The sequence below is a fragment of the Triturus cristatus genome, chromosome 5_2 (genome assembly GCF_964204655.1).
Source record: "Triturus cristatus chromosome 5_2, aTriCri1.1, whole genome shotgun sequence".
NCBI classification, from domain to species: domain Eukaryota; kingdom Metazoa; phylum Chordata; class Amphibia; order Caudata; family Salamandridae; genus Triturus; species Triturus cristatus.
The window spans coordinates 785,678,938-785,691,500 of NC_140588.1; the positions used below are offsets into that span (position 1 = coordinate 785,678,938).

General features: G+C 40.0%; 1 protein-coding gene across 1 annotated transcript in view; it reads right to left on the minus strand.

Annotated features, from left to right (window-relative positions):
• GPC3 (glypican 3) overlaps positions 1-12,563 on the minus strand; it is a 3,264,744-nt gene that overhangs the window by 481,880 nt on the left and 2,770,301 nt on the right. The window contains exon 7 of the mRNA XM_085606673.1: positions 2,273-2,426. Coding sequence (XP_085462799.1) covers positions 2,273-2,426 — 154 coding nt within the window. The remainder of the gene's footprint in view (positions 1-2,272; positions 2,427-12,563) is intronic.

The window sequence follows — 12,563 nt, forward strand, 5'->3', positions numbered from 1 at the left end:
TGAGAACCAAACTATGACATTATGGTTCTAACAAATCCCCATATTCATGCAGTTTTTTAAATTCCAAAATTTGATGATATCTAGTAGATCATGCCAAGAACAAATTCCACATATATTCTAAATATGATCACAAAAACATGAAAAATGCTCCGAATACATTCTCTGTGCATCTTAATGCGACTGCAAAAGAGATGCCAAGAGCGACTTTTTCTATACACTGCAGTATAAGTATAGAGGTTAAGGCAAATGAGACCAATAAGTTACGAATAACCTGCACAGTATCATGGGGGGTACGCATGGTGTTCACGTGACGGCATTGGAGCGGCAGAACACTCCCACTGCATGTGACGTTAACGCATGCACCAAAGCCAGTGTTTATGCTTTTCCAGTTCAAAAACTGGGGGCACTTTCCTTGCACAGCAACCTGCAGGGTGCTTGGGGAGTCAAGTAGGTGGCCTGCAAGGTGTAAGCTTTGGAGTAGTAAGAATAATATGTGTCTGGCTCTGTCTGCTGCAGCGTGTGACATTGGGTACGTCTGCCCATAATATTGCTTAGATCGATACTACCCGTTTTCAAAAGTATTTCATACAAAAGGGAGTGGTGTCTCTAAGGTTCACCAGACTCTAAATCAATAAATAATCCACACTGGCAAGACATAGCTGTGACAACAACACTACTATCTCCCACTGGCAATGAATGAGTGTTAACATGATTAAAAGTAATCTTAGTTGGAGCACGGGTTTATCCCCAAGTTTATGTGTCACGATGTTAACACAGGTGCCTGAACACTAGGAATGCTATGCATTTAGTACATAGTGGGTCAGATGTATAAAAGGGTTTTACCCATTCTGTGCCTATTAGAAAACGTGTTTGTACATAGGGCCCAGTGTGTGCAGTGAATCACATTACAACATTTAATGTGGCTGTAAATAAATACTGTCTCATAATATGCATGAACTATTTTAACCAAACTCATTTAACTAGTAATATGTAGACACCCGGGTGACATACGAAGCTGAGAAATTACAGTGATGTAATAGGAATGAATGTATAAGTGGAGTGAGCAAGTGCCGCTCATCCACAATAGTAATACAAACAGAAGAGAAGAGCAGTCATTAAAGTACCTAAGGGATCTGTATGGCCCTAATGAAAGCCAGGTGACTTCTTGGGCTACAATAAACAAACTGAAACATGTTGACCCTTGGAAGTCACTGCCAATAGAGTCCCCGCACACATCCTGCCCTGTTTTTAAACAGCTAAGGGTATCCTACAAGTAAACGCATTTTGGAAACACCTGAAGGTTATTTCAATCTTCAAAAACCATGTCCCCATCCCCAGTCCTTACGGCTGCCATCATAGTGCTGCCTCCATAATTGGGGTTGTAAGGCTCAAGGATGAAGCATGCCACACATCTGTGTGGGTGAGAAATCTTTTTAAAAATAAAGACTCTTTTCCCGATTGTTGGTAGACAATAGATGGTACATGAGCAATTCCTGTCGGTAGGACTCCTCTTGAACTATTCACACCAACTAAATACCACAGGAAGCCAACAACAGGACAACACTTGCAAATGAAAGAGTTATTGTTTTAGTTGAAGATCCTGAGGGAGAACTGGAAAATTTGATTTGGGTAAAGACTTCACTTTACGGCTAGGTAAATATTAGCAACTGGAGCCAACAGTTTAAAAGAGCATATCATGGTTTCTACTGAAGGACATGACCTCACTCCCCAAGCACGAGCATTTAAGAGTGCGCCACAAACCAATGCTGCCATAAGGCAAAACCCTTACCCAATAGGTCCATCAGTCCTCATTATCCTCTTTGGTCCCACCCACGTGCTATACTATATCAGTATCCTCCATCCTCAAATCAGTATACGCCTGCAGATGTTGTTGAGCAGACCATCACTTTATGGTGCAGGCAACATATACCTCCCAGAAACCTTACTGCCTCTATGAAGCATGTCTCAGTAGAAGACATGACTTAGACAGTGAATTAGGCTAATTTCCACATGAATTAACGTTTTGTTCTTCAAAAAATCACTGCTTGCAGTCCATCCTTTTCAAATGAGCTTGCTGTTTCCCATCATCAGTGCTCCATGCTCAGCATTTTTCTCGGCAGCTTTTTCGGAAGGCCATCTGTATTCTGTTATTCCATAATGATCTCAGAAGAAATATAGACAAGAAGAGCACTCTAACTAAATTGGTGAATCCGCGTGGCGCATACATTCATTTCTAGAAACACAACTAAAAATTGATGTCCCCTCTTGTCACCTTGTAAGAACCGCAGCTGATTTTTAATGCCTCCGTTTCCCGAACTGCCACCTTCGCAGTCATCTTCATCATCGCAGTCCCCACTTTCAGCTTCATCTTCTTCAGCATTTTTATCAGCAGCTCTGCGCCTTGGAATTGACATTCCTTTCAGCAGCTGAAAAAAGTGGGATCGTTAATTACCATTGCAAGCATTTTATTTTTACAGGGGGTATGCAGAAAGTTGTACAACAAAAAGACAAGCACTTACATCTTTTGTGTTCAATTTTAACTTTATTTTTATACATAAAAATATGTAGTCAATAATCAATCTAAGAAATCGGTTTGCAATGACTTAGCATATCAAAACAGGCACATAGTAACTCTTTTAACCTCGAAAGACCCATATAATATAAACACTAAATATTATTGTACTATCTTCTTATACATACACAGTGTAACCTTTTATTATTTATATATGTGTTTAATCCATTTATTGAAGCAGCGCGAAAAGGATCAAGGCTATACATACTGTTAAAAAATAATCTAAGGAATACAGTCAGTCATAAGCTTTTATTCGATATGCAATATATCTTGTAAGCACATAAAAAATACAATAGACACATAAAAATCACAGTTACAAGAAGCCAGTATGAAAAACATAAGAATATAAAAAAGGGCATAAATTTCCCATAATAAATTATCTAAAAAAGAATTCTAAGGAATACAATATCACTCTGAGTTTGCATAACAATGGCCATACAATTCCATCTTTCCACCAAGCATCAGTCTCCCCACTGCAGTTCTTGCATGTAAAACTACAACACCCCCCCTCTCCTGCACCCATTACTGCTCTAACAAAAAGCTCTTATCCATCAACCGGACTACCATGAAGTATAATCTACACACCACCCCCCTACTCTTCGCCAACTGAAATCCTCTCTACCTACCCAAAGACCATCACAGCAACTGAATAAACAAGTGGCTCTCTCCACCACATCATGATGTACAGATCGCCTTCATGATTTACAGATCACCTAAAGAAGGTTGCTATAAGATAGAAACAGCCTGGCACAAAATATTCTGCATTCACTACTACACATCTGGCAAGCATGGACAGAATAACACCAACCAATGATCAATGAGAAGAAAAAATTACTTCTCTCATAAAATGTAAGAAGCTTTGAATAGTCATAGGGACCTTTTAAATGTAGTAAAACTAGCTCGTTAAACCATAGTGCACAGCATTAGAGAAACCCAAATTCAGCAACAGGAAGTCTTTGGCTAAAGTTTTCATTAAAAAAGAGTCCAGAAACCAGCACAACCATTTATGCCTACATTACATACCCACCTTCAGCCTTCAACCCATCCTAAAGGGCAATGCCGACTAGATCAATCTTGATTTCATGCCAGCAACACCTGACAAGGTGCTTGACAATGTGACCTTTCCTCATGCGCCTGAGACCTGTAAAAAGATGAAAGCAACTTCTGCCCCAGCTCTATTAAAGATGGTCATTGGTCTCACCAATAGCAAATTCGCTAGTTGCATCAAATACTCCATCAAGTACTCCTTCACCAACCCTTCCTCAAAAAACACACACTAGACCCCAAAGACTTTACGACTATCTCCCTTCCTCTGGCCTCTCATAGGCCTTTCAACTCAAATCAACTAGAATAATTAGTCAGTAACCCTTTCCAAGAACACATAAAATCTGATGACATCCTTGATGTGCACTACTCCTGGCTCAGACTAAATAAATGGTAAATCAAAGGGGGGAGGACGGAAGAGCAGGTTATTTAAAGTGGTCCTCCTCCTATGCTCCTCCAAGAACACATGTATGATACAAGAAGGAGATAGTTCCTCTATTCAGCCGGTGAACTCAGGGAGTTGCTACCTGGCTGGGAATCAAGTCGTTGGGAGATCTGAATTTCAGATCATAATGCCCTCACACACCTGTTAGGGTGTCATGCAACTCCCCGAGTGCACCGGCTAAATAGAGGAACTATCTCAGACTAAATAAAGGCACATAGACCACAAAAATGAACATGTGGTGAAAACGTATTAGAGCTAACACATGAGTGTTCACCTCACAAGCTGAACCTACTATATCTCACAGTAGCCTTTTACACTGTAGACCACAAAAGCCTACTACTTATACAGTTGACAACCTATCAACCCAAACTACTAAAGAGTTTAAGTCTTTCTTGAAAAGTGAAGAAAAAGCATCTGTGCCTGCACCTCCTGCAGAGTGACACTAGCCTCCCCATTGCCCCCCTTCAACATCTACTTAAAAGCCCTTAAAAGTCTGCTGTGTGTACTTGACCCCCACTTTTCCTCCTACGCGGATGACATACAATTATGTCTCAGAGTCACAGACCTTCTCAACCAATTTAAAGTCATGAGCAAAGGCCTCAAAAGCGTTAGGGTGCGTTAGGGTGTAGATTGGAAAAAGACCAGTCACAAACTAAGCTGTTCAAAAAACACAAATCCCAGCCCTGTGCTTAGCAAACTCCCTTACAAAACATCAACACCCGAGCACATCCTTTACTTTGTGTAAGGCTTTCCCGTCAAAGAATGAGCCAAGGCTTGCTATGGGACACTGACCTTATGTGGCCAAATGAATATCCTGAGTGAAACCCTCTCTTTCATATCCCATCAACACCACTTTGTGGTAGGGGGGATCCTGGCCAATTAAAGTCTTGTCTATAGTCTATGAGTTTACAGCGTACCAAATGAAATGGTAATAAAACGTACAAAATGCGGCAGAGAGGATAGGTTTTTGCCTTAGATATTACCCAATAGCAGGCCAGATAAAATGCATCGAAGGCACAAACTCTTACAAACAACTATTTGTCCAATAGACCCTTACACTCAACTTAGTTCAGCAGAAGAGAGCCTCCTGGTCATCCCAGATCTTAAAGCAAATACAAAGGTGACTGGTTGTTCTTTATTGCATCTTCTCATCTCTGGAATAGCCTACCCACACAAAAAGATAGGACAATCCTATCTTTTCTTGTGCTGAGACTTTGCAGTCGTAAAGATACTACTAGTAAAATATCTTTGGGAATAGCAAAGAATTGCAAACTTACTCAAAAAAGTAAGCTTACTGTTGTAAATCAGGATCTCTGTCTGGAAACATGGTATAACATTGAAGTCAAGTCAATGTTTCAGAATTTCTCACTGACTGGTGACCAATCAACACCCCTGCAAGGTACTGTAATAATGTCTGCGTTCAAGGGCTGTGGCTTCTGACAGCCAGCTTTTGAGCCACGTGAGGTAATATAACTTTGGGTCTAAGGAATGCACCTGGATGCACTGAGGATCTAGGATCTGCCATGAGCAGAAAAGCCTGCCCTTGCTGCTGATGGAGAAAATGCTGGAGGTCATTCTGCAGAAGAAAAATGGCTAAGGGAGAGCCTAGCATTAGCTAGTATTTTGCTGATATTGTAGCAGATATGCTTGTGTCATAAGTAGAATTAAGTACATTTTATTATTCAAGGTGAAGCACTGGCTGAGCAATCGATTTATTAAGAGTCCTCTAACTTTCCACATCATGTATCAAGTTTTCAATAACAGTTCTACAAATAAACTATTACTGTTCTACAAGTAAAAACAATGAGGACAATAAATAGCATGAAAATATATTATTGTCCTAAATTTTCATATCTCCATATTACCTTTCTGGTCCTATAATTCAATAGGAAATTAACAGCAGAGAAGGTGGAGTTACCACTATTAGACACCTTCCTATGCAAGCCTTAGATTGCTCGTTTCACTACCCAGAGAGTCAAGTGCTAACAGGGTGTACTTGGTTCTAATTTTTTAGATCATCTAGTATGTCAGCCCCAGGCCATCAGAGGTACACAGATCAAATTCCCACAATTAAGGCCGTCTCCATAACCACTTTATATATAATTCCGGGGGCAGAAATATCGCATTGTCTTCATGCTGTAGTCAGATGTGGCATACAAAGCCATTTTTGCACTGTCAAGATGGCCAGAGTTTTGGTCCTGGGAATGTATGGGGCTTGATGTTCTCACCAAAGCCAATGTGTTAGTGTTAATTAATAGTCAACAATTTACTAAAAGCAAATATAATTGGTTAAAAAAAAATCACCGTTAACAACACATGACTTTTCTTAACCTGTCAGTTATACATAGCTTCTGTAAAATGACCCCCACATAGCCACGCCATGCAGCAAACCAGGAACAAAGATTATGAACAATTTGATCCTCAATTCAATCTAGCTACAGGCACTGTTCCATAACATTTCCTGGAAAATGTTTCATAACAGTATATAACAAGAGCTAGGGATAATTGGTTTTTATATAGTGGTGCTACATGTGCCTTTTATCCCATAATCTTTCCTGCAGTATCAGAAAGTAATACACTACAGAACATTAATTATACACTACAGATTATCCATGATATGTTCATTAAATTAGTAAACAGCAAATCTCTATTCCTTCAAAAAATTATTTTAAATGCACGAGTCAGACGAGTAATACATGCTAATGTATAAAAAAATTAGTCCACGATGCCTTGACGATAAATGAAGTGATATATTTGATCAAATTAAAGACAAGCACTCCGGTGGATATTGCAAATATATATTTTCTATTGAAAAAAAAAGGAAGTTCTCTAGTTTCATCTGTTTCCACAACGTTCGCATATCTTCGGGCATTTTTAATATCTGAATCTAGGCCACATTAAAAAAAAAATCTAAAATATTTAGACGGTAATGTTTATATAGCCTTGGAGCAATTCTTTTCAGGATATGGCTTCAGATTGTCTAAAGTAATATAAACACTTACTTTATTGTTTGTGTTGGAGAATCAGAACGTGATTAAAAACAAATGTTTTCTCTTACATCCTTTCAACTTAATTCCTGCTTGCATTTTCTGCAAGGTATTTTGTATTTTGATAAAAGAAATTGAATGAGGGGCACATCTCTCTTTAAACATTGCTCCATTTTGAACACGAAAATATTTTGTTGACAAACAATGGCAAAGGCAAAATGCAAGGCATTTGCAAGCTGTTGAGACTATTATTTGTTTTCATTTTTAAAGCAAATATATGCAACGAAAAGTACAAGGAATAAACATGCTGCTGTCTAAACGATGTGACTATATGATTCCAGTAAAATAATGTAATTTAAAAATATACTACAAATGCATTGCAATTTAAATATTACACTGGGGTGTTTCCTCACAGAAAAGTACTTAGGAAAAATAGAAACTTATATTAGGTTTAATGCACATCAGAGGAACATATAATTCTTACTGGCACAAAGAAAATGTGATTCTGAATTTTGTTACTGCAATCTCTAAACTTAGTTTAAACACAAAAGAATGACAAAACAATGGAAGAGGTTAAAGAATGGAAGAACAATGGTCCGTGCACCGAAGTGCTCTTCTTTTTAGGTGAATGTGCACATGTGCTCAGACAAAATGTTATCACTCGCAGTAAAATAGAGCCAATGGCCTAAGTGGGCTCCACTACTGCCCCATAATAATTGCTGTGTAGGTTGGAAGCTAAATGTGACTATCAGTTGAACATCAATAGATGAAGAGGGCTGACACAAAGGTCTTCTACATATGCATATATGTCTGTACTTTTTATTTATAATCTTTTTTAATTTCACGAGGCTACTGCAACAGCTAAAGCTGTGTCCCTCAGATCTATAAGAGATCCACATGAAGAGCTGTACTTGTACATGTTTTTGGTATCGTACTATGCTGACGTAAAGATTCCGTCTGTCCTAATCTTTCCATGAACTATGAAAGTGTCAAGTCATTTAGATATCAACAAAACACCTAATGTAACATCGGTCTGAAACAAGTGCCTTGTTGTCACGATTTCAAGGTCAAACAAAGAACAATAGACAAAATAGTGTAGTCTGAATTGTCATACCTTTACTATATATGTTTAAAGGACTGCATCTTGGACTAGCTTCTTGTTGCTTATTAGTTACATCACACATTCTTAAGGTGACATTCCAAATTCCATCTCAGATAAGAAACAGTATGTAAGGACTGCCACTTGACTATCTGGCAGGAGAGGTTCTTTGCCCCAGATTATCACGAGCAAGATACTGCCAGACCAGACGATGAGCCTACCTGCAAGAGATACTGCTGCCATATCGTGCCTTCCACTGAAAGCTGGTACGGAGCCCAGGAGGAGTAGATGATGCTTAACACGTGCTTGCCCTCTACAGGGAACATGACCTCCCTAACTTCTGATAATTATAGAGTTCTGCTATGAAAATGGGTATGCACTACACCCATTATCCCTAAGAAAATCTAGCTGCAAATTATTGTACTTTTCATGCTCTCCTAGCTTAGTGGCTAGTAGGTCTTAGGGCATTACGTTTACAGCCGAAAAGCGGCTATCGCGTGTTTTGCTGATTTTGCTCCCGTTTCCAGCACGTCTAACTTCGCATCGCTAATGAGATGCAAAGTAGGCGTGTCTGTGGAAACAACATGGGTAAATATCGCGAAGGCAGCTTCGCGATATTTACAATGCGGGGAAGCGATTATTTTAATCACGCTAAGTATGCCTTAACGCAGGAATTTAACATCTGTTAAATTCCTGAGTAAGGCATACCTAACATGGGAGGTGGATTCATGTGATACGACCACAGGGTCGTATCATCAAGCATATCGCCGTTTTACATGGAACATCGCTGGAAAGCTAGCGATGTTCCATGGAAAAGGGCGCTATCGCTGGAATATACATCGCCATGGCGCTAAGCGTTGTTAATACACCGCTAGCCTGGCAAAATATTGCAGCGATGGAAAAAAATGCGGTATACAAGGTCAGCGATAATTAGCTCTGCCTGATGCAAATATACCCCTTAGTTCCTATCGATGGGAAAGCAAACCTTGTAGACCTGAGTCAGAGACTCAGTTTAAACAACAATGCATGCAAGCAATAACCCATGAATATAAATGCATTTCATTAGTAGAGGTATAGTTCAAATGCAGGAAGAATTCATTTCCATGACCTTTGCTATCTAATATATTTATAACAACTAAGGGGGCTACTCGCAAACAGCATTTGTAGAACATTTAGCACTATAGTAGTATTGCTCACTTTCTACAAACTGCTATTCAATGACCTACTTGAAGAGGTCTACACCTCTGCCTGTCCTAACTTTTCTGTGTAATCTTCACTCGACTGCAGACATCTCATCCACATACACCAATGTTTTAGTAGTAAATGTGGGAGAGACTTTAGTGTAGTTCCTTAATACCCTTCATGCAGGGACCTGCGCTGTTTAAGGATAACATCAACTGTGGGTCTGGTGGCAGACTGACTCTGTTACACCCCCGCTGAGTATGTTAGCCTATGTTTTTGCATTAGGTAGCTCGCAGTGCCACTAGAATCTCCTTCTATCAGAGAGATTCGTTTTTGGCAACCTCAGAACACAACAAACCCTGATTCCTCAGACTCGTGGAAACAATATACTACTTTTCACTAGGTCAATCGTGCTGGCTTGTTTTCTATCAGAAAGATACACAGAAGAAACAGTTGGGCGTGTTTACAATAAGAATTTATTGTACCATTGTTGTACTCATGTAAAATAAACGCGCTGCTATAACTGTTACACAGTAGCAGAGATATAGAATCAGCAGTACAGTGAATAAAAAGGAATAGTACATCTCTACCATTTTTCAATAGTCATGAACATATACATGAATATAAAATGCATTTATAAAATAAAATACGTACTCCTAAGATGCCTGACTAGATGTACCTGAGTGTACCTAGCATGTGAGTAGGTGCTAAAGAGCTAATAAGCCTAAGAACCTAATGGCCTAATAGTCTATATGTCTAACAGCAAAGAATCCCACTAGGATTTTGTCCAACCCCATTACCTGAATAGTGAGAGTGTGGGGCTTCGTCCTGGACTTGAGTTGGACACCCCACAAGGGATAGTTAGACCACTGTCAGCTGGAGCGATGGTATGCCAGAGCCGCAGGGTCTCTGGTCAGTGTGTCGGCCTTGAAGTCTCGGTTCCCTCCTGCTTACTGATAGCAAGAGGTGCTGTGTTTATACAGTCTATGTGTGTGTGTTAGCCATTGTTCAGTATGAGGATGACTTTGTGGATTAAACCTTGTGCGTGATAGGAGAGGTGATGTATGTCCCCTGAAGAGTGTTCTCATAAATTTTTCATATATGCTAAGGATGACGTCTTAGCAATATTGATCAGGCAGAACTCACCCTCATCATGAAACTAGGTGAAAGGTTTAGTCCTTAACAGGCATCAGTCCTTATAAGGAGTTCATTCCCTATAAAGCATTCTGTCCTTATTTGGAGTTATGTCCTTATAAGGCTCGTTCATATGAAATTAAGGGGAGATGATGTAGGGAAAGAGTACGATGTTCTCTAAACCTATATTAGGGTACCGATATGAAATATAACACCCACTCCACCTTATACTTAACAATAATAATACACATTTTGACATACACATTTATAACAGTGTCAGTACATAATATTATCAATAAGCCATTTAAAATCTTTCTAAAAACTTTTAAAAAATCATTTAAAAACAGTTTAAAAATGAGGCAATAAATGTTCTTTGGTAATAGTTTGACATTTTGTTGTAAAGTACCGCAAATCACAGTTCTAAATGAGTTCGACTACACAAGTTGAACTACTGCAAGCGTTATTAGAAGGCCATGCTTATTCAAAGTGTCAATTTGAAAAAGTTATTTTGAAAAGGGGAAAGAAAATTTCTGAATTCGTTCCCAGCACATGGCGAGCCAGATTTAGATTAGAAGTCCTGGATGGGAGACATAACATTTTCGCTGCCTGCTACAGCAGGGGACAAACACTGCAATACCTCGCATAGCATGTCAAGTGTACATAGATGAAACTCCTCACTGCTGACAGCTGTTGTGGAGGTAGCCGGTGCTGAATTAGATACCTCGGTGCCAATGTTGGAGCTAAAATTCAATTCAGTCGTGATAGGCACCTGCGGTTCTTCAAGTAAGGCTTGCATCAAGATGGGAATACGCCGGGGACAGAGTCGTGCATGGGACCACATGGGTTCCAGCCTGGAGTCTAAGTCCGCCGGTGTCTCCGTGTCAGGTGTCAGACAGATGTCCAACTCGCATTCTCCTCCGCAGAACACGCATCGGAAAACAGGTACGATGCAGTCATCAAAGACTGGTCTGAAGGATAAGAACCAACAAGCACTCAGTTCACGTAGGCGAGGTGCACCCAGATGTTGTACCATGCGCTCACGGTAATATATCTCCAGGAGAGCTTTTGCAATCTCGCTGGCGGATGGTCCGTCCATTGCGCAGCAGGCAGATGATAATCAGGATTCCAGCTACAGCGAGCAGTATCAGAGATAGACCCCCGAAAATGCTTCCAAATACGGAGTGTATAAAGTTAGGAATAACTCAGAGGATTGTCTGGAAAGTGCCAAGCAATCCTGATCTTATGGTCTTAAATAGGTGTATAATGCCACTCGTATCTGACATATTAAAGATACGTCCCACCATTTCTACAAAATGTAGGGGGCAGTTGGTACGAACAAGCGCTTCTATCTCTGTCGAGGTCCTCGCGACTTGGAGTTCAAAGGTTTCTCGAGGTTTAACAGCACGGTTTGCTGTAAAAGCATGGCTTTCATTCTGCTCAAAGTATCAAACTGTATAATGGAAACATTCAGTGAAGGCCATATCGGCGCCTCCCTGACTGTATTTGTCGGAGGAAACAATACTTGCATACAGCAAGTAACCCTGGTGTTCACGGTGACCAGATATGCAATGCCCGGGAGCATCCCACAACAACCTTGATCGCTCAGCATTATGTAACTCCCATTCGAAAGTAGCTCAAACATTGGTGTGATCACGGCAGCTGGAGTTCCTTTCATGTGGCAAGACAGATTCACAATTAAACCATTACAAGCTCCGTGCAGAATAATATCTTGGCACACTTCTCAATCCCCACTCGGTATCGAAATTGATATGGTAAATCCCACGATTTCTTAATGTATTCTTTACCCAATTTTTCATATCTGCCTACCTGCCTTTGCTCAAGGCAATAGTGAAACTGAAAGGTCATGACCAGTAGAGTGATTTGGCCATGAAGTAGCCATTCTATTGATGGTAATTCAGCCACTGTGAACGGTAGCCTGTCCAGTTTTTCAATTTGCAGCATTATATATTTAGCTCCCCTTTGTGCCATTTCTATCTGTGTATCAGTAAGATTGTATTCTGAAAACAGAGATGTACTGTTCATATAACGCCAAGGCACAATTCCTGCATGCAAAGATTGCAGCGTCCAGCTCAATAACAT